Genomic DNA, 24,453 nt, shown 5'->3' with positions numbered 1-24,453 from the left:
TGGCTGCAGCCACATTCCTCACCCAGTGACAGGCTGCCTGCCCCTCACCCAGGGTGAAGGTGGGAGCCTGGCTGGGAGTTGTGCAGCTCCCAAGTTGTGCTTGTGAGGAGCAAAGCTGGGCTATACAGAGCACAGGACATTGTTCTTTGCTTATTGCAACTCAGGTACTGCAGCATCCCCACTGGGTATTGCACCAGCCAGCCAGGCCAGGGGCTGGCTGTCCTGAAGTTATATTTAAATTTTGCTTTGAAATTTTACTGGCCACATTCTTGAATGCATTTGGGATGTGGCACATGCTGGTGATCCCTGAGGCTGTGGCACAGGAGGGTGTTCTTTGAGCCAAGGGGTTGGGTACCGAGGGACGCAGAGAGCCAAGATGGTTTTAGTGGATTATCCTTGACAGCCTGGGGTGCTGTCGAAGCCGGCTTGGGGACTCCGGGGGCTCTCCCGGTGCGTTTGCTCGAGGAGTGCATCTGGCTCGAGGAGCGCATCTGCCACCGAGGCAGTGGGACTGGGATGCAGGGGAAGGAGTCGCAGCCCTTTAAACACTGTAGCATCCCTACTGGGTATCGCACCAGGGAGGCACCTGGGATGCTGTCGAAGCCGGTTCGGCGACTCCGGGGACATCACCCCTGGCTCGAGGAGCGACTATTTCATCGGGGCAGCGGGACCGGGATGCAGGGCAAGGACCCACAGCCTTTTAAACACTGGATATCGCACCAGGGAGGCACCTGGGATGCTGTCGAAGCCGGTTCGGAGACACCGGGGACACCCCCGGTGCGAACCCCCGGAGTCTCCGAGCCGGCAGCATCCCCCCTGGCTCGAGGAGCAACTCTCCCACCGAGCCAGCGGGACCGGGATGCAGGGGAAGGACCCGCAGCGATGGAAACATCCCCCTGCCCGCCCCTTTCCAGCCAGCCCGGGCGTTGCATCAGGCCCGTGCGCGCCGCCGGCCGCCCCGCGGGGGCGCGCCCCGCGCCGCTCCTCCCCTCGCCGGCGGCGCGCACGGGCGGGCGGTGCGCGCCCCCGCGGCAGTCGCGTGGTCCCCGCGCGGCTCCATATTGCGGCGGCACCGGGACTCTCGGGGGGGGTTCCCGGCGGGGCTCGGGGGCGCGCAGATGGCGACGCAGGTGGAGGCGCTGCTGCTGCCCGGCACGGCCCCGCTGCTGCCCGCCGAGGAGCGCGCCCTGGTGCTGAAGCCGCCGCAGGACCGCGAGAAGGGCGAGCCGCCCATGGGCCCCGACGGCGGGCCGGCGGCGCCGCGGCCGCCCAGCGCCAAGCAGCAGAAGGAGGAGAGCAACAACCAGGAGAAGGAGAGCCTGCTGAGGGCCGGCGGCGAGGCGGAGGACGGCGGCGAGGCGGGCGGCGCGGGGCGCCGGGAGTTCATCGAGGCCCCGCCGCCCAAGGTGAACCCGTGGACGAAGAACGCGCCGGCCGTGAACGGGCAGTCTCCTCCCGGTGGGTGCTGCGGGGAGCGGAGCGGGGAGCGGAGCGGGGCCGCGGTGTGTGTGTGTGTGTGGGGGTGGGCCGGGTGCGCCGCCGACCGCGCCCCGGGCGGCCGCGCCATGCGGCACACGCGGCGTGCGGGGCCGCGCCCGCGGCCTGCGGGGCCGCGCCGGGCCGGGGGGCGCGCAGGGGCCGGCGCGGTGCGGGAAGCGGGGGCGCCACGAGACGGGGAGGGCAGCGCGGCCCGGCCATGCGGCCATCGCGGGTGCCGCGGCCCGGCGGGCCCGGCGGCGGACACGCGGCCCCCCCCCCCCGCCTCCTCCTCTTCCTCCTCCCTCCGCCCTTCCTTCTCCAGCTCTGCCCGCTCCCGGCATTCCGCCGCAGCAGCAGCGCCGGCAACGTGGTCGGGCCGCGGCGTGCGGTGCCCCCGGAGTGCGGGGCCCGTGCCCGGGCCCGGCCTGCGCTGCCCACGTGTGGCGGCCGCGGCTCGCCCGCGCAGGCCGCGCCGCCTTTCTCTGCCGACTCATGGCGGCACCGGGCCCGACGCGGCTCTGCCTGCGGGGACAGGGGGGTGTCCCCCGGGAGGGGCTGCGCTGTCCAAACCGCACCTGGAACCCGCTGGTGTCGCCAGCAAAGGGTGAAGCTGCGGAGCACAATTTCCTCGCGTGTCAGGGCGGGCGCTGCTCTCGCCGCGTACCTGGTGCGAGTGAAACGGCGCTAGGAAGAAAACAGAAGTTTTCACTAAGCGTCTTGTTTGAGGAAGACTTATTTTTTCCCCTACCTGCCTGTGTTAAACTCTGAAATCACACTGCCAGATGTGACATCAGATTCCCAATTACTGTACATGCCAGTGTTTTGTAAAAACTTACTGCCCAGCATGATGATTCATCAAGAGTTATTGATCGCTCGGAGATGGACAGCTCTGCAATTTCCATCTGGAAAGCTGTCATCTTAGGGGGATGCACAGAGGACAAGTTAATCGTGCCAGGTAGAGTCTGTGTTCAAGTTGTTCGGTGGTTTGTCATTGTACTCGCGGACATAAGCAAAGCTTAAGGAAATCCAGGGCAGCGTCGCTGTCTGCATTTGCCTTGTGCGTTATTACACGAAACTGGTCACATCTCTCCTTTGTGTGGAGGTTACACCCCATTGTGGTGCCTCCTAAGGTGACAATCCGTAGAAATAAACTAAAAAAAAATGCAAAATTGCAAGATTGTATGTTCCTGTTTGAGGCTCATGGGGTGTCCAGATTTGTTACCAGGCCTGTCAAGCACAAAAGTGTATGATCGGTCAGAGAGAGCAGAGATAAGTCTGCCCAGCACAAGCAGGGGGTCCTTGCGCCTCCTGAGATAATGTTTTTTTTTTTTTTGCGGGGAGAGAGTGAGAGAGTGTCCACAGCACGTGCACCCAGTTGAAGGGTTAGGGAGTAATACTGCAACATCAGAATTATGCTTGGGCCCAGCACAGTTGTCCCTGTATTCCCGAGGGTGTTTAAATAATGGAACTGGTTAGTTGTGTGTTCTGGGACACTTGGCAGCAGTGACTGGTGCCAGCAGTGCCCCCAAAGCCGCTGCCTGGCCCTGCTCTCCTGGGGCATTGTTTTCTTTTGCTGCCTGTTCGTTGGCAGAAGAGAAAACGTGTAAAATAAACACGGCTGGTGAGCTCCCACGAGAGGCAGGCTGGCAGCTGACCTTGCCTGGCAGCCCTGTGCCCAAGCACCTTCTTGAAGAGTTTACAGGCTCTTATCATATCTTTACTGCTTTGGGTGGAGGATTTCTTTTGGCAAATACTTACCAAAAATGATCTGGAGCCTGAATTTGTCCAACAGAATCTGCCGGTGAGGCGAATTGTTGTATTGAGACCTCCAGGAACATCACCCAAGGAAAGCTACTTTTTTCTGTACTTACAGTGGATTGAGAGCAGCTGAACTCTGGAAAGATGCTGCTGGATGTCTTTGGTTTCTCACCAGAGTTTAGGAAGCCTTGGCTTATAATGCAGCAGTGTTCCCAGAGCAGTGCTTGTGTGCTGGAGATATTAAATGTTTTCAGCCCTGGTCATGCCAGAGGTAATGAGGAGACTAAGCTGCACAGAGCTGAAGACAGCTCTGTAAAGATAAAGGGATCCGTCTGTGACTTGTTTTACAGGCTTTGAAAGGCCTAATTTTTTTATAATCATTATATTAATTATAGACCCATAGAGCAGATTTAATAGACAAGACCTTCTGCTTAGGTGTTCACCCATTCTGTAATGGTCTGTGTTGGAATGGGTGCTTATGAAAGTAAAGGCATTGGGCTCTGGCCCAGGGGAAATAGCCACCTGCAAGATGTTGGTGTATTTCTGCTGTCCATGTTGGAATATGGATAAGGAAGAGCTTAACAAATGCACCTCAGGGTGTTTTGAACTGTTTGATTTGCCGCAGCTGGGCAGGTTAAGTGCATTGAGGGGTTGATTTAGGAACTTTTTGATGGATCAGGATTTACCTTCAGAAGCTCATGTCTTGCCTACCTGCTGCAGCATTTTTGGTCTCCAGGTTGGCAGTGAAGTCAGTAATATAATAGGGTGTTTGAGTAAATGCTTCTGCTTTTTCAAGAAGGAGGACTCTGAAGCAAAGCTTTTCTTTGCTTCTTAACCTCCCAAAAGCACAACGGTGTGGCAGTAAGTGGAGCAACCATTAGGCTGAGTTAGACAGCAGTGATAGTGCTGATGCTGGAAGGCAAGGCTGAGGCTCAGAGAGAGTGGCACACCAGAAAATTTTCCTGGTGTCTTGGCAAGATGTGTGTTATGTTTCTGTCTGTGTGTCTTTTGGAGTGGGGATGCAAAGAGCAGAGCAGGGATCCTTTGAGTCCTGAGATACACACAGTCCTGTCCTACGTGACAAGGCTTGACACTGGTGACTGCTTGTGAGGGACGTTGCAGAGCTGTAATGATGCCTTGTTTTTACTCTCTAATGATGTAGTAGCAAGGTCTGTGTGACTGTCCCCTCATCATTATGCGTTCTCTTCTTATCATGTAAATAAATGCAGCCAACAGCCTGACTGGGGAGGGCATGATGGTAGTGTGTGTGTCTGCAGTAGTGAAGGAAATGTTTTCTGGCAAAACTAGCTTTGCACAACTGGCTGTAAACCAAATTCAAAGTATTTTCTCCAATTCTTCTATAGAGGAGAAGTGTGGCTTGCAGTTAAGACAGCTCGACCTTCTGGAACACGTTGTACTCCTCCGCTGTGCCCTGCACCAGGGCTGGTGCTGATGCAAGCATTGGTACGGACAGGTGTTAACAGCACCCCGTTTTGAAAACCTGCTGGATTTATTTCAAGAAATGTTGCATCAAGGCACTTGGCATGTCTTTATTTTTAAAGCCATTTACATCTTGGAAGTAATGACCGGGCACTGTAATCGCTGAGCTTTGCCTGTACTTTTATGCTGTTTTTCATTCTCCTTGCAGGCGCTCGACCAGAGATGGAGGTGTATTTCCTAGTAGGGATGCAGGAGGTCCTTTGATTTCTTGAGTAGAGTTTCTTGCATGCTGTTTGGCAAAGGCACCGGTGGATGAGCAGTACTTTCCAGAAGGCACACCTTGGTTGCCAGCAGCAAGCACCAGAGGTTACCTGACTATTGTTCTGAGAGAGCGCGTGTTGCTTTATGCCAGAGCAAAGGCTGGGTTGGCTACCGGTCCTGAGAAGGCAGGGAAGGATTCATTAGCTCCTCACTCCTTGCTGACTAACTCCCCATAGGGCTTTCCTTGAAACCAGCCTCCAGTACAGGAGATAAGATGTATGGGAATCTTATTTTACCTTTGGCATTTGCGTTCAGAGCAGACGCGCACATCTGCTTGCCCGGGTATCCATCTCAGTGGTGCTGCACACACCTATTTCCAAAGTGTTGGGCAATTCTTGCTCTGTCGTGGCACGTAATTGTGGAGCTCTCCTGACTGTTGCAACAGAGCTGCTATCGCAGCAGGAGGCCTCCCCCCACCGCCCGAAGTTTCCTCTCCAAAATACTGTTTTGTTCCGATCCCACAACTCATGTTTGAGTAACTCTTCCCGTTTTGTTGGGGAGGATGAGGGTAAATGAAACTCCTTGCTCCAAAAAATCATGAAGCTTAGTGTTTTCCCTCTTCCACATACCTTTGCCCTTCAGCTTTGTGCTGGACCTTTGCCCTGTTCTGCACTGTTTGTTTCGGGAAGGGAAGGCTGGGGAATGCAGCGCAGCTCCTGAGAGCTGACTCACTGGCCCTGGTTGCTGGGCTTCAGTGGCTGCTTCTGCTGCGACCTCTGGATCCAGATTGCCAAGGCATCACTGGAGGATTCTCTCCAACCTCCTTACTCTCACAGCTCTTCTAAACTTTTTATTGCCTGTGGTGCTGTGGAGGTTTCCACGATGGCATGAGGGGTTGCTGGATTGGGCAGCAGAAGGACTTGGTTCGGATGTGAAGACAAATCGAGTCCAGAAAGCCGGGCTGTGAATGGGGGTACTGGGGCTGCAATGCTCTGCTCTCTCTTCCAAATTATGACATCTGATCCTTTCACTGTGTTTGGATAGTGTGAAATTATCCTCAGAGGAATGCCAGATGCCGACTTGGGTAGAGTGAGGATGCTCTTTGCATACCGGAGACTACTTTGTAATGAATCTCCAGCACCACCTCGGTGGTTGTGCTTGTTGGACAAAACAAGGAATGAGCATTTTAGTAGAAAGCTGTGCTGTTCAGACCAGATTGAATGTTTTAACCCTTACAGTTATTACAGCTGCTCTTACTCTAAGACCATTTGGGACTGGTGAGCTTTGTACATTCCCAACCGCGATACATATTTACATTATGGTCTTTAATATGTTGTTTAGCCTTTGGTCATCTTGGCATTGAAACCTTTGCTGACTTCCTGCTGAGGGCTTGAGTGTCCATGCTGCTAGCTCTGTCAAATCTCTGGCTTGCTGTGCACACAAGGAGCTTGGGGAAGGAGGTAATGCAACCTTGGTGATCACACCTGCTGGGTGCTCTCATGGTGGTACTGCTGACTGGGTGGAGCTTTGCATGGGCAGGAAGTTGTCTCCTGGAGTTGGATAAAGCTCTGGATACTCTGTGGATCTGTGATCTCTGACATGGCCAGATCTACATTTTTATCTTTCTTCACTTGAGACTGAGCTTCAGTTCCAAAGTAATTCTGCGGGTCCAGGTCCTTGTTAGTGAGCTCTGAGTGGAGGTGGAAGACTTATCTCCTTGCATTGAAATAACTGGCTAATCTGAATATCTCATAACAAATGATGCACAGCACAACTTGAGCAGGTCAGAGGGGAGGGAAAAGAAAGGCTTCAAAAACACTAATGGAGTGCTGAGAGAACTTACAGCTACTTGTGTATTTAGACAATGCTAATGGGTGACCAGAACAAATGGGAACTGAATTTGGCCTTGAATAAACCAATTACTAGACTTCTTTGTGGGGAGAGTCCTGGGTCAGGGTCAGCCTGGATTGGTTGGCTGAAAGGAGAGTTGGGTGTGCACATGAAGGTCCCGCAGCTGCAGAGAGAAAACTGGCACGAGGCATTTGGTGGAAATAGGTTTGCTGATAGCAATTCTAATGCTGTGCAAGATAAACTTTTGTTTTTAGGAAAGGTTGTGGAAATGGTGGTCAAGTGTCAACATGTTTCTAAAGGGAGGCTTATCATGTAATTGCGGGTTCCCAGAAGATCTTCTTAATGGAACTTTCCTCAATCAGAACATGCATTTGTACTGAAGTTCGGGGTCTTCTGTGGATTGTCTTTCCCAAGCAAATTGGTGTGTGATGTGTTGTGGCTCTGCTGATCTCAGTATTGCACCAGGCTGACCGTGCTGGTTGAACTGCTGGAGCCATCCTTAGCAAGTCATCTGACCCAGCTTTGGTGTGACACTCGCTGTGGATTTTGCCAGCATCAAGAGCTTTTCCTGCAGCATTAAAGCTATGTGTGCTGGGGAATGTTCTGCTGAGACATGCAAGGAGAGGGAGGAAGGGCTCTGAACCTGCTTTATCAGTGGTTTGCCTTCACTGTCCTTCTAGAGCAAAGCTGTCTTATGAGCAGCAGCTTCCCTTGACACTTCCATGTGTTCCAGCTTTGTATGGGAGCGTGCAGCAGGCTTCAGTACTGTGCAGTGGTTTTGATTTTATTTTTATTTTGTGTGTTTGAGTCACTCTGTTCCTTTACATGGTCACAAGTTGGAAGGTTTGGTAGAGTTCTCAGCTGCAAATAGCTTGGGACTGACTGTGTTGGAAGTGATTGTGGTTGACCTGGCTGGGTTGGGTGCTCTGCCACCACAGGCCTGATGGAAACCTCCATTTGCTTTAGAAATGATCAATGAAAGGTGGTTGTTGGTGTGATTGAGATCTCGGTGCTGCTCACTCTGGCTTTGGTAGCACTCAGGTGACACAAACACCCTTTGTTTGCTTGATCTAGAAAATGGCACTCAGATTCCCTCCAGAGTGGGTGTGACACTCGCGATGTGCTGGCAGGCACAGCTTGCCCCAACCTGTGCTCCTGGGGAAGCAATTTCACTTCTTGCTGGGCACCCCTTGAAGTGGCTGGAAACAGGTCTGCAACCTGCTGCTTTAGCAGCAGAGCTGGCCTGGGACCTTCCCCTGGCCCACAGATGCTTTCTGCACTCCCACCTGGCTCCCCAAAGCAGCCCTGGCCTCTGCTGGGGCCGAGGAGAGGCATCTTGGCCCCACGAGGAATGTCTTGGAGGAGAAGCATCTCCGGTGCTCCAGTGTCACTGGTTTGATCTCTGGCAGGCTCTGCAAAGATGGCTTGGTGACCATGAGGGGGACAAGCAGGGAGGCAGCGGGGAGAAACTGGGGCTTGGATGTGGCCTGTGAACCTCACGTGTCCTTGACACACGAGCCAGAGTTAAACTGTGATTGGAAAGCTGGACGGGGGGCGGAAATGTGAAGCGTGTCCTTCCTGCTGGCCACCCGCCGGTGCGGCCGGAGGGGCTGTGCGAGCCTGGGGCACCGGCAGCTGGGACATGGGTCCGGCTCTGCTCTGCCCAGCCCAGGTATGGGGGTGCAGCCTGGAGGCTTGGGGGGCGGTGGGAGGAAGCAGAGTCTGTCCTGAGCACACTGCTGAGCACGTTTTTCCAGCTGAGCGGCGGCGTGTGCCGCTCCTGCAGAGTGACTCTGCAGTCTGCAGGGCATGGCGCGCCGGAGGGAGCCGGCGCTGGGGGCTGCTGGTCGCTTCTGCTTTCCTGGTAGTCATTTGACTTCTTTGACTCGCCTGCCAGGGGAGTACATGGGGAGAGCAGGGATTTTCAGTGCCAAATAAGGTAGCGTTTAAGAAGTTCTGAAACACTGAGTAAAGAGGTGAGTTTTTTCCTGACTAAATATGTGGGGAAACAAGTATGAAATTGGAAAAAACCACAAAAATGAGGAAAGGGTAGAGTTTTGTGGATAGAAAAGTAAGAGAAAAGGTGTGTGGGGAGATTGGTGTTTTACCTGCCCAGTAACTCAAGAGGTGGGTATGTTGCTAATTACTGAGCACTGTCTTTAAGCAGATTATTTGTGATACATGTTCAGCCTTCACACTAAGTCACACTGCCTTTTTTTTTTTTCCAGTGACTGTGATTTTGGAAGCTTCTGGTCAGTGAGGTAAATGAACAATTAATTTACCATGCCTTAGTTACTGAACTGCCTGGCTTGCACACTTAGAGATAACAAAGCTAGTGATGGAATAAAACAGTGAGAACTTACGGTTTATAAGCACCACTCAAATGTTTGATAAGCCAACATTCACCTCAAACTACAGGAAAATATTTTTTTGGATTCTCCAGGATCGTCTTTTTTTTTAATTAAATACTGCAAAAGAAGCACTGAGTTTATTCCTACAAGACCACTGAGGTTCTGACTGCAATGATTTGTGTACCTGTGCTGTAAGAGTTGCACTTCCAAATAGTCACAATGTCTGTGTCAGCTCTCCTGGCCTTGCAGGATGAGCCTACTGAAAATAAAGACTTGACCACAGTAAGAATTACCAATGCTCTTGGCCTCCTGTTGCACAAAAGGAAAGACCTAAAGGAGAGGATGAAGCGCTTCACTGTATCTGTATTACCTCCAGGGCTCTTGTTGGTAGGTCAGCTGCAAGGCTGTGCAAGGGGGCAAGTAAAGGGAAAAAGAGAATGAAGGGTTAAGTGTAAATAGTGACACCAGTATGCAGGATGCTGAGGAATTATGTGACTGTAGCAGCAGGTACTGAAATGTGGAAAAGTGTATCCCAAAAATGTTGTTGGGAGGTTTTACTCTGACTGAAACAGAAGTGATGGGATATTTGTACACAAGGTTCCACCCAACAAAAAAGACAAGCAAATCACGGAGGTGTCTCCACCATGTGCTCAGATGACAAAGCATGAGACTTTGCTGTCTTGTAAGCATATTGAATTTCATTTCCCAACTCCCAGCTCAACCTCAAGAGCTCGAGGGAATACCAACTATGATCTAATGTGTCTTTTGAATGCTCAGAAATCCTCTGCCATTGTGGAGGGTCTTGCACTGAGCTGAACCAAAGGGGGCTTATCCTCTCTCTTTCCAGTTTCAGGTGAACTCGGCTCCCTCTTATGTTTTTTAATTGGAGAATGATAGATGCAACATTTGCACGCTTCAGGGAGAAAATTTTCTCTAAATGACCTGTGGTTTAAAATTTTTAAAATTAAACTTGTAAGAACAACCGTGGAGATGATTTGGAGAAGACGTGGTAGATGACAGCGAGATAACCCTCTTGTTGGAGTTGAAATCTGAGTTGATCTGGTTGCCAGCAGAGAAGTGGAACACCAAGCACGGTTGGAGTTTTGGAGAGTGTTTGGAAAGGCTGTGTGTTTGATTAAAACCAAGCAGATAGCCTGGACCAGAGGGAGGGAGCGTCTCAGACTGTGTCTGATGATTTGTAATTCAGTTAAGAGATTTAATTACGTTGTCTTCACTGTGCTGCCTTGCGTATCCTACAGCCCCCCTGCTTGGCCCTCTGCCTGTAGTCCTAAGGTAGAGGGAGCCTTGCAGTCTTCAGTTCCTGGGGCCTTTCACAGGGATTTACACCATCTTTGTTTGGTATTATGTGGCTTAGCTATGATACTGGTGATTTTGAGGAGGTAGGATGAGATCCTCTTTCACAGAGACTGGATTTCTGGCTGCTGTAATGTATTACCCTCGGTAGGGAGACGGATCTGTCCTGCCTGCTGCTTATTGAGCTGTCCTTGGGCAAAGCTTGGCTGTGGAGTGTGACCTGCCCTTGATGTGCACACACAAAGTGTGTTGCAGTGCAGAGTGTGACAACCCTGTCAGAGGGAAACACTGTCCTGTGTTGTTTTCCACAGTATGGGATCCAGTTGTTTTCTGGGCTCCACCAAAATGGTTCCTGTATTTCAACCAGAGTCTGACATGTTAATTTTGCTTGATTGTGCCTGAAATTCTGCTGCCTGTTCAATATCCAGTGTCTTAAAGAACAGTTTGGGGAGGGTGATTGTGATCATTTGGCCCAGACTCATGTAGGGTTGGTCTCCTGGAAGGCTGGAGGCCTCCAGTGGTGTCAGTTCAGACTTACTGGTGATTAAGGGATGTGAGGCAGAGGGCTGGGTCACCAACTGCTCCATGGGAACAGTAATAGAGCACCTTTAAGGCCCCTTGTACTTTGTCTGCAGCTCCTTGTTGGGTTCCTGATTAGGGATGTTGGGACTCTTGCTTGGAGCAGCAGCGTTTTGCTGCTTCTCCATTTTGGAGATGAGGGGAAGGGGTTAATGGGACAGAGCACCCAGTGTTTGTTCTCTCCAGTGCAAGAACTGATAAGGGGATGGGAGAAACAACAGCCGTGACCTTCCAGTTATTCCTTGTGTGCCTGTGCGTGTGTGAGTGTTGGATACATGGGACAATCTGCTTGGAGAACTCTCATTTTTTTGGTCAGGCTGACCACATGCATTCCTCAGAACCACACTGGCATCTCTGGTGCTCATAGAAGAGACCTGGACCCTCTTCCACCAGGATCTCTGAAAGGTGTTTTTGCTGGGCCCAGGGGTGACGGTGTGTTCAGCTAGTGCCACAGCCCTGCTCTGTCAGGGCTGAAGAAGACCAAATGTCAGCATTAAGGTACTAATTTAATGTTGGTGTGAAGTTAAAGTTACTGAGCTATCTTGTACAGATAATCCTGTGACTTTGCAGTAGGTAATTTGTTTTCCAGAGTTGTTCCTCTTACAGCTTGGTGATGCTGGAAGTCTTCATTCTTTTTCAAGTGCACGAACATATCGGGGGCACCACAGCTGAGCTTGACCAAATTCACAGCTGTTTATACACCGAAAACCTATTTCAAGCCTTTTTTTCAGTGTGGTTTGTGGGAAATTGATGTCAGAGTTCACACTGGCTGCAGCTCTTGAGCCGGTGCAGGTGGTGGGTGTGTCTGAGGAGGAACCAAGCCTCTCCTCTGGATGGAGAGCAGAAAACCACTTACTGGGATCTGGTGGCCTGGATACCCTTGCAGAGGAGCTGATAAACCCTTTGGTAGATCTTTCTTGCTCTTATGCAGACCATACGTGGTGTCTTGAGGACTTAACCAGCATCAGGTTAGGATCTATCTGAAGCTTCATCTTCTCTTTAAGAGGGTAAATGCACTTACTACAGTAAGTTGGGAGGCATGGGGGGTGTTTGAGTGGACCTGGCAGCTGGAGAGGGTTGGGAAGATCTGTGTGGCTGAGAGATGGACCCTCCCCAAGCCTGCTCAGCAAGTAACAAAGATGGGGAACAGGAAGCAAATGAGTGTGATCTCAGGAGGAATTTAATTGGCCATGCTAATCTTTGGCTTTGGGATTTCTGGCTTTGCTACTTTTTCATAGCAGACTTCTCCCCCTTCTCTGCTTAGAGTTGCTTTGAAGAGAGCTGTAACTCTGGGGAACCTGTGCAGGCACTGCCTTGGCCTCTAAGGGGGAGCAGGGTGATAAAAGATTTGAGCTGAAATGTTGCATGGGGCCAGAGAAGCGATTCAAGCACCACTGCTCTATTTGCAGCACAGGCTGGACTGTGTAATTTGGACACTTTAGCTCCCTGGATCGTCCCTGCCGGGCAGCAGGTCAGGTTAGAAGGAGAGATACCAATCGATCCTGCCATCCGCCAACACTTCCCTTCCCAGTGCTCTCTTGGGCAGCCAGCACAGCCCCGCAGCCTTCGAGCCATTGTGATCGAGTTCTGGTCACGTCTCTGCTGCCGAGTCCCTGTGTGACCTTGGAGAGGTCATTTTTTTTGCTGACGTCCAAGTCTTTTGTCTGCAAAACCTGGAGGATGATTTGGTTACAACTTTGTGGATTGGAAGCCAGAACAAATCAGCTGGTGTCTTCCTGTGGCTGTGGCTGTGGATGAGCCCCGTGTCCCACTGGGAGCGCTGAGGAGCTGACTGTCATCTCTGCTGGTACCTGTGCATGCAGAGGGGCAGGTCCCCCTCAGCACACCGATGCAGTGGTACCAGCCAGTGTGCTCTGGTGCCTGGCAGGTGACATCAAGCACTCTGAGGTTGTTCTCCCCCCGGCTTGGAGAGCAGAAGGGTAATTGGAGCTGGTTCCTGCTGGCACTCCTCCTGCGGCCGCGTGGCCCCCCCAGCAGTTATGGCTGCAGGTTGCTGTAATAACGAGTCAGCGTTTCTCTTGCGTCAGGGATAATGAGCTGCTCTTCAGCCGCTGCCTCCCAGGCCCTGCCAGGAGGAAGCAGTGTCCATGGTGGAGAAGGGGGGCTGGGGAAGCAGTGGGTGATGGAGGTCCCTTCCCAGATGTAGCTCCTGAGCAGGGAGGAGGCAGGCTTCCTGTGAGGGTGTTTGGATGCAGCGCTGTGAGTGTGGCTGGTGGAGGAGCCCCCTTGGTAGTGTTCCTTCCACAGGGAGTAGGGGGAGCAGTGGAGGGGAAATGGGGGCTCACAAATGGGGTAACCTTCCTGGACCTGTCCCAGATACCTGAATAGCAGTAGGAGCCAGATAGCCCCTAAGGAGAGGGGTATGTGTGTGGATGCATCAGCTTTTCTCTTTAAGTGCCCCATTTTAGCATACGGTCTCCTCCTGCGTGTAAAAATACCACCAGGCAAAAATTGAGATTCTGTATCCACCCCCCCAGCACCACCTAAAATAAGGACGACTGCCCTCAATTTTCAGATATGTCTCCTGGGCTTCTTGTACGGCAACTGTGCATATTGGTGGTGCTCAGAGCAAGCACCCCTGTACCACATCTGCATCCTCACGTGATGGTCCTGACAGGGATGCTCCAAGCCCGTCCTGACATTCTTCCATGCACACCCTTGACCTCTTCCTGCTCACTCCTTCCTCCACCTCCCTTTACTGAAAACAGGAAGAGTCGTAGAATGTGTTTTCTGTTGCGAGGTTGTAGGCTGTATGGATACTGTACAGAGCTGAGAAATTTGATCTAGGGCTTGGGAAGTAGCTGGCTTGGCAAAGACTGGTGCTATGGTGAAGCGATCACTGGTTCCTGTGGTGATTATAATCCCTTTGTTTAGGCACCAAGTCTTTCTGATTTTGGGCACATGCTGAGAACCAAAGTGTCTGCATGCAAGAAAGGGAAGGAAATGTGAGACCATAGGGCCCAAATTTCATAGGCCTCCTCATTTGCATTACAATACTGTTACTTCTTGCTCCTTCCCGCTGGGCTGCCTGGAGGCTGTTTTGTGTTGGCCCATCCAGGTAGGCTGGGCATTGCTGGGAGGTGTGATGCAGGCAGGGGCAGAGCTGCTTGGCTCCCACACAGGGAAGGGACTGCCTGCTGCTGGGCAAGTGGCTCATCATGGTAGAAAACTATTGTAGAGCATCGTCCTGCAGTGTCTGGCCTCTGTTGGGATACCTGGCATCAGAGTGCCTTGGGAGGCAGCAGGTGGGAAAACAGCATGTGTGGTGGCAGGAGTGGGTGGAGCTGGTTTGCTGGCTTCATCATTCTATATGTTGGGACTTTGCTTTAGCAAAATACCAGCCTGGTCTCTGTGCCTGAGTCTTTTGTGTTTGATTTTTAATCTTGGGAGAGCTGGGAAGGGGGCTGATGTGGACAGGCAGCCTGTCCTGCAGTGTACAAGGTGGGCTCTTTGGAGAGCAGCTCTAGGGCTTCATCTTTACCCTGCTGGCCCCATGTGTTTCTTGGGAAAAGCAAGCACTGCCTGATTTAGACTTGGCTTGGGCACCTGAGGTGCTGCCCTTAATTGGCAGGCTAATTTTTAATCTAGACACTTGTGCTTGCTGGGGAAAAAGGTGTCCCAAAGGGTCGTTGTGCCTGACAGTCCCTGGCCAGCCCTGCCTCAGATGTGTCCTCCTAACAACCCTATTTTTCAGAAGAGCAAGTCCTGCAGACTGATTGCTCCGTGCTTGATCTCAACAGTGGGGAAAGCTGCCTGCAAGCTCAGAGTTCTGGAACTGCTGTGGGAGAGCTTGGAGTCAGATCTCTGTTAATGATAGGTGTGATGAGTTGGACAAGCTCAGCCTCTCCCAGACAAGAGGTCTGACCACTGGATATAGGTGTCCTTCCTTACCAGGAGTCGCACTGGCAAACCTCTTGAGGTGAATGTGAGCTGGATCTGCCCTTGGCCATGGCATGTGGTCCTTGAATTCTACTGACCTCAGCCACTGAGGAGTTTCACTGCTCTTATAGTAAATTTGGTGGCAAATCTCCTATTGAGTTGTGGTTGAGCTCAGGAGGAGCCAGATGAGCCTTTCTGCACATCTAGGGCCAGATGGGGCAGTGGGGTGAGAGGAGACCTTGAGGGAGTGCAAGCTGCTGGTGGTGTGACTGACAGCAGACTTCAAGGGGGTCGCCTGCAGCTGCTGCCTGGTTTGGTGGCCGTTGTGGTTTCTAGAGGTGGACCTCTTGTGAGTGGTTGTTTCTACTGTGGTGTCAGTTTGAAGAGTTGATTGGACAGCCTAGCAGGAATGCAGACTGGAGAACTGCACCTATCGGGGTATAGCAAGGGAAGTGATTGTCCAGGCCTGCAGTTCTTGGCTGGCACAAAGGAATTTCTTTTATCAACCTTTATATTCTTAGTATTTTATTTTTGTTTTTGATAAAGCTAGCTGAGCCAAACAGGTGGTACACCAGTACTGCCACATTTTTTCTCTGCAGAGAAGCCCAGGTAGGAAATGAAGAAATTCTCTTGTTTGAGATCTTAACGGTGTTTTCCAACCTTAATGATTCTATGAAGTACCAAGGTGTTTCAACTCACTGTTGTGGGAGCCTGATCACAGCAGCAGCCGTCACAGAAATGCAAGATATTTGGATGCATTTGGGTCATGGGGTGGTGGAGAATTGCAGTAGAACATGGAGTTTCCAGAGGATCCAAACTGGTGCTTGGAGACTTTTCTGGATGTGTTGGGTTGCCCTGAGGTCATACCTTCAAATGGCCAGACTATAACTGTGTAATGGTGAAGGAAGTTTTGATTTCGGGCTTCTTTCTCCTCTTACTTCTTCTATACATGGGATGAAAGCATCCCCAACTGAGGATGTTTCGAACATGGCGCCCTGTCAAAGGTAGAGGAGTAGAAGTTCTTTGTGTGTATTTTTGCTGTTTTGGCATTGGCTGAGCCCAGGGCAGAGAGCATTACCCTGTATGAAGGGTAGTCCTTGTGACTTCTCAGCTGAATGTGTGTTTTGGGTAGCTGATAAGCAGGAGCCAAGGGCCTGCCCCTGTCCCAGGAGACCTTGCCTTGCTGGCAGCCTCCCTTCCTCCTCCTCTTCCAAGATCCTTGTAGAAAACATAATGCTTTGCTCTCTCAAAAGTACTGTTTTTGTAGCTTCTTGGGAGCCTTTTATCAGCAGAGTTTCTTCACATACACTGTTGTGCGTGCTCCTCAAATGAAAAATCTTTCATCTAGTCCTTCCCTACTTCAGTAAATGTCTTCCCAGCATTAAATGGAGTCCTTCAAGAGAAGGACCTGTACCTCTTAACTGGAAAGAGCTTGGTGTAGTGGGGAGGTTGAATAATCTGTCTCGGTGTCTCAACTCCCCGAGATTCCATGGCTGGCTGTGCTTGCTGGCTGGGACACCTGAGCTGGGAAGGGGAAGACATTCTCCTGGGATGGTGGGTGATGTGCTGAGGCACTGGCTGCCCATTTGGTGATGGGTGGGTGCTTCTGGTTGCCTATTCTCTGCTGTAGGTGCTGTGTTAGAGCCATCTGCTGATGTCCCTCGTGGCTGTGAAAACCAAGGACCAAGAGGAAAACGCTCACTTGTCTTTTGCCTTGGCTTCCACCTCTGCTCCCTGTTAGATGTTCTCTATAAGTTTCCATCTGATACTGCTGCTCAGAGGGGGTGTGGGGGTGCCACCAACTAGCTCATTGTGTGAATCCTTGTACATCTCAGCAACCCTTTTTATTGCACAATGCTGTGTGTTAGAAGCCAATACAGAAGGTTATTTATGAGAGCAATGTGTTCAGGTAAACACAAACTCCTTCAAAATCTTTCTCACAACAAGTGGCTGAATTGAGGTGGGTTCCAAGCTGGATTGATGTTTAACTTGAGATACTAAGAAAATACTTCCTCTGTTTAGCTAAAGCAAACAAATCAAGTAGAGGAGACCTTTTAAATATGATTTGCACTCCAGCTGCAACCAATACTGATTTTTTCTTTTTTTTTCTTTTACAGATATATTTCCAACTGATGGCCAGTCTGGTATGTATTAAGTAAAAATGGAGCTCTTCAAACCTCCTTCTCCCTTGCCTTCCCTGCACTTCTCTTTCTGCAGAGCCAGCGCTAACCAGATACAGAAGACTGGTACAGGAATATGCAATGGACATTAATGTAAAAAAAAAGTGCCCCCAAACCAAAAAATCCAAAACAAAACACCCAAAAATCCAAGCAAAAAGGTTCTTGAAGAAAATACAAACTTCTAATATTTGACCATTCCTGTATGGCGGGGACTTCTTTTGTGCTTACATGTAGTGATGGCTAAACTGCTGGAAGGTTACTTTCCTCCCAGTATATTGTAGCAGAGCAAATTTGGGTGTCCAGGGTGAAAGACTTTGGGAACTTGTATGTCTTGGTCATCACACATAATTGAGAGAACATTGACCTGTCACGATGCAAATATAACTCAGAATTGCTGTTGTTTATATATTACTTGTATGTGGCTGGATATGTCCATGAACCTGAAGATGTCTGTTTGAATTTGCAGTACTCCTGAGAGATGCAGACTTCCCCCGTGGCTTGTAGTCTGTGTGTTGATGTAGAGTTACTGCTGTTAAGGACAACCAAGATACAACTGTGTTTCTATCAGTGCAAGACCAATGAAAACTTCCTGGCCCCAGTACTGTGTGCACATCTCTGGCAGAGACCCTGCAGAAATGGTTTGGGGTCCTAGAGGGGGAGGGAGGCTGCTCTGGTTGGAGGTCCCCAGATCAGGAAAGGAATCCGGCAGGTACTGGTGATCTCAATTCTTGCCTTTTCCAAACTGCCAGAAGCTCTTCATCCAGGTTAATGTCAGAGTGCCAAGACAAGGAAAGGTTTGTGTTTTACTCAGTGATACCGAGATCAGTCAGTAAGATCGTGTTGTCTCAGAGCTGTAATGCCATGTGGAGTTATCCCAGAGCAAAGGCACTGGGAATGTGAGTTGGTGTGGTGCCTGACTTGGCCTTGTGCGACCCCAGGCACCTCTGACCTCCATCTTTGGCTTTGCACGGCGTCCCATTTCTCTGGTTCATAAATAGTGTGAGGAGAAATCGCTGCTGGTTGTGGAGGCATTGCATGATCAGGATTTGGAAGTATGGAAATCAACACCATTGCCTTAAAGCTGATTTCAGTAAAAGATACTCACTGGTTTAGAGCGGTCTGGTGTAACACTGGACACAGTGTATAATTTAACTTCTGAACTGAACAGAGGGCTGGGGGTTGTGGATGTATTTCCAGAGCTCCAGCCAGCTAATGAGGCTGTGGTATATAACTAGATCCACTGGATTAAGGCTTTGATTCCACATTTTTAAGTCTCAGGATTTTCTTGCTTTCATAATGTGTGTGTAAGAGTGACAAATTAAGACTGGTTTTGAAGGAGCAAAGGTACATTCCCATGTGTTGAGTTCATAAGAGACTTTTCTCCACCCTGCTTACGATCTGTCTTCCTTGGGTCTTGGATTTTGTCTGCCTGGCCTGCAAACTCAGAGATGTCCTTTGCTTGGCACAACTTAATCCTCTTGTTCTCCAGCTTGCTGGGGACCTCCAGGGTGTGGCTCAAGTGTGTGCCTGCAGCAGATGATAGCGCTTCAGAAAGTGCATGTTACATGTCAATAGTGTCACAGAAAACATTCCCCACACAGCCTGGGGCTATTTTACAATTCTGTATTTTTTTAGGAGATAAGTGAAAGCTTGAACAGGATTCCTCTTCATGGTGGCTGCACAGGACACTGCACAGTCTATCTTACATCTTCTGCAGAAAACCCTTAGAGCTGGTGCCATGCTTTTTCTTTCCATGCACTGAGCTTATCTGGAAGCAGTGGTGGTATCTCAAGACACAGCCAAGTGTGAGCACCGTGGGTGGGGGCAAAGCAGCACCGTGGGCGGGGGCAGCAGCCCTGGCATACCTGGCACCAGAGCTGTTGTGCACTCCCCAGGCTGTTGGGTTTGACTCCCTCACCTCCCTTTCATTGCTGAGGTTGTTGAATGAGTTAATTTGCTCAGGTCTGCTACTGCAAGTCACCGGGACTCCCATACCTGTGTCAGTGCCTGTTTTTTAAGGTTAATCTTGTGAGGTCAGATGGGTCTGTATGGCTGGTTTCTCCTCTGGGTAAGGAATCTGTTGTTCTTCCTCCCAACAAAGGAGTTAGCAGAATGATGGAGGATGATGAGTGGCAGTAACAGGGTTGGCAATTGCATAGGTGAGGAGTCTGAGCCAAAAATCAGCCATTTTGTAGGCACAGTAGCTGTAGAGTGCCCCAAAGCATGTTCCTGCTTGCTAGTGATGGATGCCAGAGGCGTCCTGCCCTCAGCCTGGTGTCACGTGTGAGCTCTGTGGAGGTGGAAGGCCAGCAGTGTTTGTGTCCTGGTTACCTAATAGTGTTTGGAAATAAAGTAGTTGTTAGAGGCCTCTGACTTTCATCTGGCTGGCACAGCAGTTCCTCAGTCCTCTCCTCTCCTACATCCAACAACTTGGGTTTGGCATCAGGAAAAGCTCCTTCAAACCATGTGATCTGGAGTTCACATGGAAAGCTGAGAGTCTTCACCACCCTTGAGAGATGTGGGGCTGGTGTTGGCAGTGTGTCGTGCCAGGGCAGAGGGACACACTCTGACATTCCCCACTTCTGCTGCTAGAGGAGGACTGTGGGGGTACATTTGCAGCTGGACCTCCTGTGGACCTGTTTGCCCTGAAATGGCTGAAGCTCCATCTCCCAGGACTTGCTACTGTGTGTGACAATGAAATTTGCTGCCTGTTCTGGAAAGCAATACGTTTGCCACTTCAAGCAGATCTCCTGCTGGCTTCATGTGCTGCTGTGCCTGTGCCCTGCTGGCCTCATGTGCTGCAGCCAGCCCTCCTCTCCATGCTGGAGGATCCCAGACTTTTTAGTCTCGCCTCTCAAGGAGCTGCCTCTGGGTGGTTTAATTGCTTTCATTGACCATCTGTAACACCGCTGTGCCCTTGTTGAAATCCAGAGACCAGAGCTGACTGCAGGGTGGATGTGCTGGTGTTCAACAGTGCGGGAAGTGATGCTCTGTCTTGTCTCACTACTCCTGATGACTTTTTTTAATCTGCTGCTGCACCCTGACCTGATCATTTTGTCCAATTGTCAGCAGTGCCTGGGATATCTTTCTTGAGTTACAAATGCCCCTTTGAATTAGATGCTGTGAAGTTTTCCATAAAGAGATGAGGGTAATGTTACCACTGCAAGGAAGTGGGTTTTAGTCCTTTATAAAGAAAAGGAGGGGAGATAGATCTTTAAATTAGGAAAATGCTGTGTTGCACACTTTTGTAATTTGAGTATTCCTGACTCCTTTGGAAAGATTTACTAGGATTTACTCTTTTATGCTGTGTATTGACACAGGGGAGGCAGCCACCTGTAGCAGTGGAATTACCTGGATTAGAGAGTGAGCACCCAGAAAGGAGGTTGATAGCTTTTTTTATATCAAAGTTATTCAGAAAAATCTGGATTATCTCTGCATCTGGTTTAAGGTGGGAAGCACAAGTGAGGATGTTGTATCTTGTACTTGGACAGCTTCCCCTGAAATCAGCTTGGCTGAGGTCCAGTAATCCTTAAGTAGCAAAAACCCCCAGCCTTTCTGCTTGCTTTCAAAGATGGCAGGGATATTTCAGTGCTTTGTCATGGTTTTAATACTCTGGATTCACCAACAGGAGGAAGCGCCCATACCTGTGCTTAGTTTAATCCAGATCCTTATGGGACTGTAAGGTTTCTTCAGCCCATTTCTGGAGACATCTTGCTTAGTGGGTGATCTGGGTCTGATCTCCCTAAATTTCTGAGAGTCTTTGCTGCACTTGCTCTCCTGCCACCAAATCACTCTTGCTTTCCTCCACCCCGAGGGACGGGGCTGGATTTCTGCCCGGTGGTGGCTTTGTCTTCCTTTGGCCTCACAAGTAGAGCTGCTGCTCAGTCTCCTCGTTATATGCAGTCAGGGAGGCAGGTTTGCAGCTGTCCTGGTGCTGGCTGTGAGGGCGAGGTTAAGTGGTCACTCAGCAGGTGGCCCCGCACAGGGGACACTCCGGTCCTACAGAGATGCCTCCGCAAAAGTAGCCAAAGTCAGGTACAGAAATCAGAGCAGGAGGAACTGGGAAGGATTTTATTTAAATTACATCATAGTTTCCTTTCTAGAAGGACCTTTCTTTGAGATGACAGAGGCCTATTTTGTGCAGAGTTTGCACTTTTGCCTTGTACGACCCCTCTACTGGCACAGAGGGAACTGCTCAGTCTCCTCCTAGACAGTTGAACACTTGGAGCTGGAGGGTCTCACGGCAGGCGCTTGGCTCTTGATTCGTGTCTCTTCATTGTTAAATATTTACAGTGAGATGTACCAGATGCTTCCCAGGAAGGGTCTTACCAGATTCCAAGTCCCCAGATGTAGCTGTGGAAGAGGCTGACGGCCATTAAAGGGATCATGTCAGCACACTCCCCTTGCTTGTGCTGCGGGCACCGCTGGTTGTGCCGTCTTGTTGGCCGCAGTGGGATGCGGGCAAAGAGCTCTCCTCTGCTGATGACAAGAGATTAATGATGTCTGGTCCTCAGGCTTTTTGTTTTTCTTCTCCTTTGAAACTGTTTCACTGCAGTGCCAGAGGGAGCAGGTGATGCTTTTGGAATTTTGTTGCTGCATACCTTTTTTACTGGGACTGTTTCTCCACAGCAGTGGTGCCCATGTGTGACTCCTGCGTGACTGCCTTGGCTGCTTTTCTGTTCTCAGCATAGCAGTGTCTGTCTCGTTCTCCCATCCGCCCTGTGGAGAGAGGGCTGAGCTGATCCAGGGAGGCAAACTCCCATCACCAGCTGTGGACATCAGCAGCCTTGGGCATGCAGAGTCTGGCAGCTGAAGTGTTGCTGCTGAACTTCACTCCTGTGCTGGTCACACTGGTCAGGTTTCCAGTGTACCTTCCGCTTTCAAGATAAGGTCCAGGACCTTGGGTTGGGCCCTGTTTCTTGCTCTTGGTGCTTATCAGCGTTTGCTGCTGACAAGGTGACCCTCTCAGGATCACTGAGGATGAGGAGGGAGGGTCCCCCCAGCCTGGGCTGTGTGCTGATCTGGCCCCCCGTGGGACAGCTGTTCATGCACACAGGGCTGTGCCAAGTGTGCCTGTCTGAGAGTTAGAAATCCTGCTGATGAGGAGCTTCCCGGGTCTCCTGGAGGTAGGTTCTCCAGAGGTGGCAGGTCGGCTCCTCGAAGGGGGGGCCAGAGAGGAGCAGGCTCGCTAGGTCATCGTTTTTCCAACTAAATATAGTTGCCCGTGCTTTCATAAGGTCAGGATTTTTGTATCACGTGACTGTCTTATCCCTCCCGCCCTGCAGTCAGAGTAGGGGATCGTGTGTCTGAATGGGTAATAATTAACTGTTAACTAGCTTTTCATTAGAGCCTAGCAGAGCAGTGCAGCAAAGGTAAAGGGAAGCTGCTCCTCGTCCCTCCTGGAGGGTGAACACCCCCTTATAATTTTCAAATCAGTTGTCCCCAAAGGTGAGTGGGTTGAGTTGGTTTTTTTGTTGTGTTTTATAAGGAGTTGCAAGTCTTGCCTTGTCTGTCTGTCCTTGCTGTCCTGTAGTTCCTGCTCATGTCACCCCTCCCTCTCCCTCTTCACTGATTTTATTTCTTAGGTTGTGAGTTATCAGCTGGTCTCTGAGCTGGCTTGGAGAAGGGCCTGACCCTCCTCTCCTCAAGGGTTTGGCTCACCTGCATGCCCCGGGCCCTGCAGCCTTGCCTCAGGCGCCCTCCTCTCCCAGCTCTGAGGTGTCCTTGCTGTGTGGAGCTGCTTTGAGCAGCAGCTGGATCAACTCCTGCCTTTTCTCAGGGGGGGCCAGCCTGCCTGTGATGGACTGAGGTGGTGTTTTCCCCGAAGCGCCACTAGCTCTTCCAGCCCCTCTCCCTGAACTGTTTAACCTGATGGAGTGTTTCCAGGTGTCCTTGGAGGCTTTTCTGTTGTCCATGCTGGCAGAGGAATCACTGGTTACATGCTCTGCTGGCTGGAGACTTGTCTGCACCAGACGAGCTTTGTCAAGCACTGGTGCTGGAGTGAGTAGCCTCTCCTGCAGGGATGGTGAGGTGTTGAGTGCCTTTTTCCCTGCTCAGAGTGAACAGGGTGGCTTGGCAGCTCTGGGAGTCTGAGCCAGCCCAGTTCCTCATTTTGACAGTGTCTGGAGTCTGGTCAGCTGGGTGACCTTGGCAGTGTCCCTTGTGTGCTGCTTCTTGGTTTCTGGGAACCACTGGCTTTCTCAGCAGAGAACCCTTAGTTTAGGACTTGTATTTTTTGCAGAAAACTAGGGAGGGGAGGGTGTTCATGTTCTGTCTCATTCTGTATGTGCCTGGCATCGCAGGGAGTGTGTGTGGTAGTGTGAGCATGGATCGTGTGTCAGAAGTTTCCTAGAAATCCTCTTCAGGGAAGAGCGTTGCTTGAAAAGGCGGTGGAAAGATGTCACTTGCCCTTAAAAGAGTTCATTTGCTACAGTTAATAGTGGCTGTCTGTGCCAGGAAGAATCCACACTGCCCTCACTGACAGTGTTAACATTAGAAATGCCTGTCAGCATTTCTTAAGCTGCTCCTCCTGGGCTGTAGCTTGGCTACGAGTTGAAGCATTTCTATCTTGGATAGAGAGATGCAGGGAGGATGATCATGCATTTTTGGTAAGTCCAGACCCTTCCTGCCCCCCACTTGCCCTGGAATTAAAAGTCAGACCCTGCAGATAACTCATGTGTGCAGAGCTTGTGGCAGCTGTGTGCATTTAAAGGAGCAGTGCTGTTCCTCAGCTCCATGTGAGCAGGGCTGTGTTCGATCTGAGCCCCTCCTCACTCTGAGGGTGTGCGCAGGTCTGTGCTGCCTCTGTGTGCTGGCAGCAGAGGTGGGCTCTGTATGTGTCTTGAGCTGCTTTACCCTCTCCCCTCTCCAGGGATTTTGGGAGTATTAGCCAAGTGATGTGAGGGTTTGGAGAGCTGAGATTGTAACTTGTGTGCCCACACTCTCAGCACTGTCCTGTCTATACCTACCTGTACCCCAGCTTCTCTCCCTGCACTTTTCCAGGGCAAATTCCTGAGCTCCTAGAGCTGCCCTAGGACACCCAGGTGGGAGTGTTCTCATGCTCTCTGTGGAGCTGTCAGATGCCCTTTTTGAAGTTATTTTTAGGGAGTGATCTTTGCAGCAGTTGCAGAGCTTACATTGCAGAGAGGTGTAGGCAGCTCCTTGCTTCCTTTGCTGTTACAGTAGGGCTTGTACAGTGGAGCTTCTGCTGAGGAGCTGTGGAAAATTGGAAGGCTTTGAGCCATGGTGCCTGCAGCTTATCTCCTGCTCCAGTGGAACAGACTTCCCAGATGCTTTACGAGCCTGAGTCCCACTCAGCCATGTGCCTTAAGGATCCAGTC

The 24,453-nt window shown here is 50.8% G+C and overlaps 1 protein-coding gene across 4 annotated transcripts in view; it reads left to right on the top strand.

Annotated features, from left to right (window-relative positions):
- The first annotated feature begins 1,024 nt into the window (after positions 1 to 1,024).
- The window catches only part of LARP1 (La ribonucleoprotein 1, translational regulator), a 46,904-nt gene continuing 23,475 nt past the window's right edge, over positions 1,025 to 24,453 (top strand). For 2 of the 4 annotated variants that reach the window (XM_071569917.1, XM_071569916.1), the window contains exons 1-2: positions 1,025 to 1,458; positions 17,051 to 17,077. In XM_071569917.1, coding sequence (XP_071426018.1) covers positions 1,119 to 1,458; positions 17,051 to 17,077 — 367 coding nt within the window. In that variant the 5' untranslated portion in view covers positions 1,025 to 1,118. Of the gene's footprint in view, positions 1,459 to 8,391; positions 8,462 to 17,050; positions 17,078 to 22,486; positions 22,562 to 24,453 lie in introns of those variants that run through there. The other 2 variants (XM_071569918.1, XM_071569919.1) reach the window with 2 other exon arrangements.

The sequence above is a fragment of the Pithys albifrons genome, chromosome 15 (genome assembly GCF_047495875.1).
Source record: "Pithys albifrons albifrons isolate INPA30051 chromosome 15, PitAlb_v1, whole genome shotgun sequence".
Classification (NCBI taxonomy): Eukaryota; Metazoa; Chordata; class Aves; order Passeriformes; family Thamnophilidae; genus Pithys; species Pithys albifrons.
Note: the sequence above shows the minus strand (reverse complement) of the source record. Positions and strands in the feature narration are given on the sequence as shown.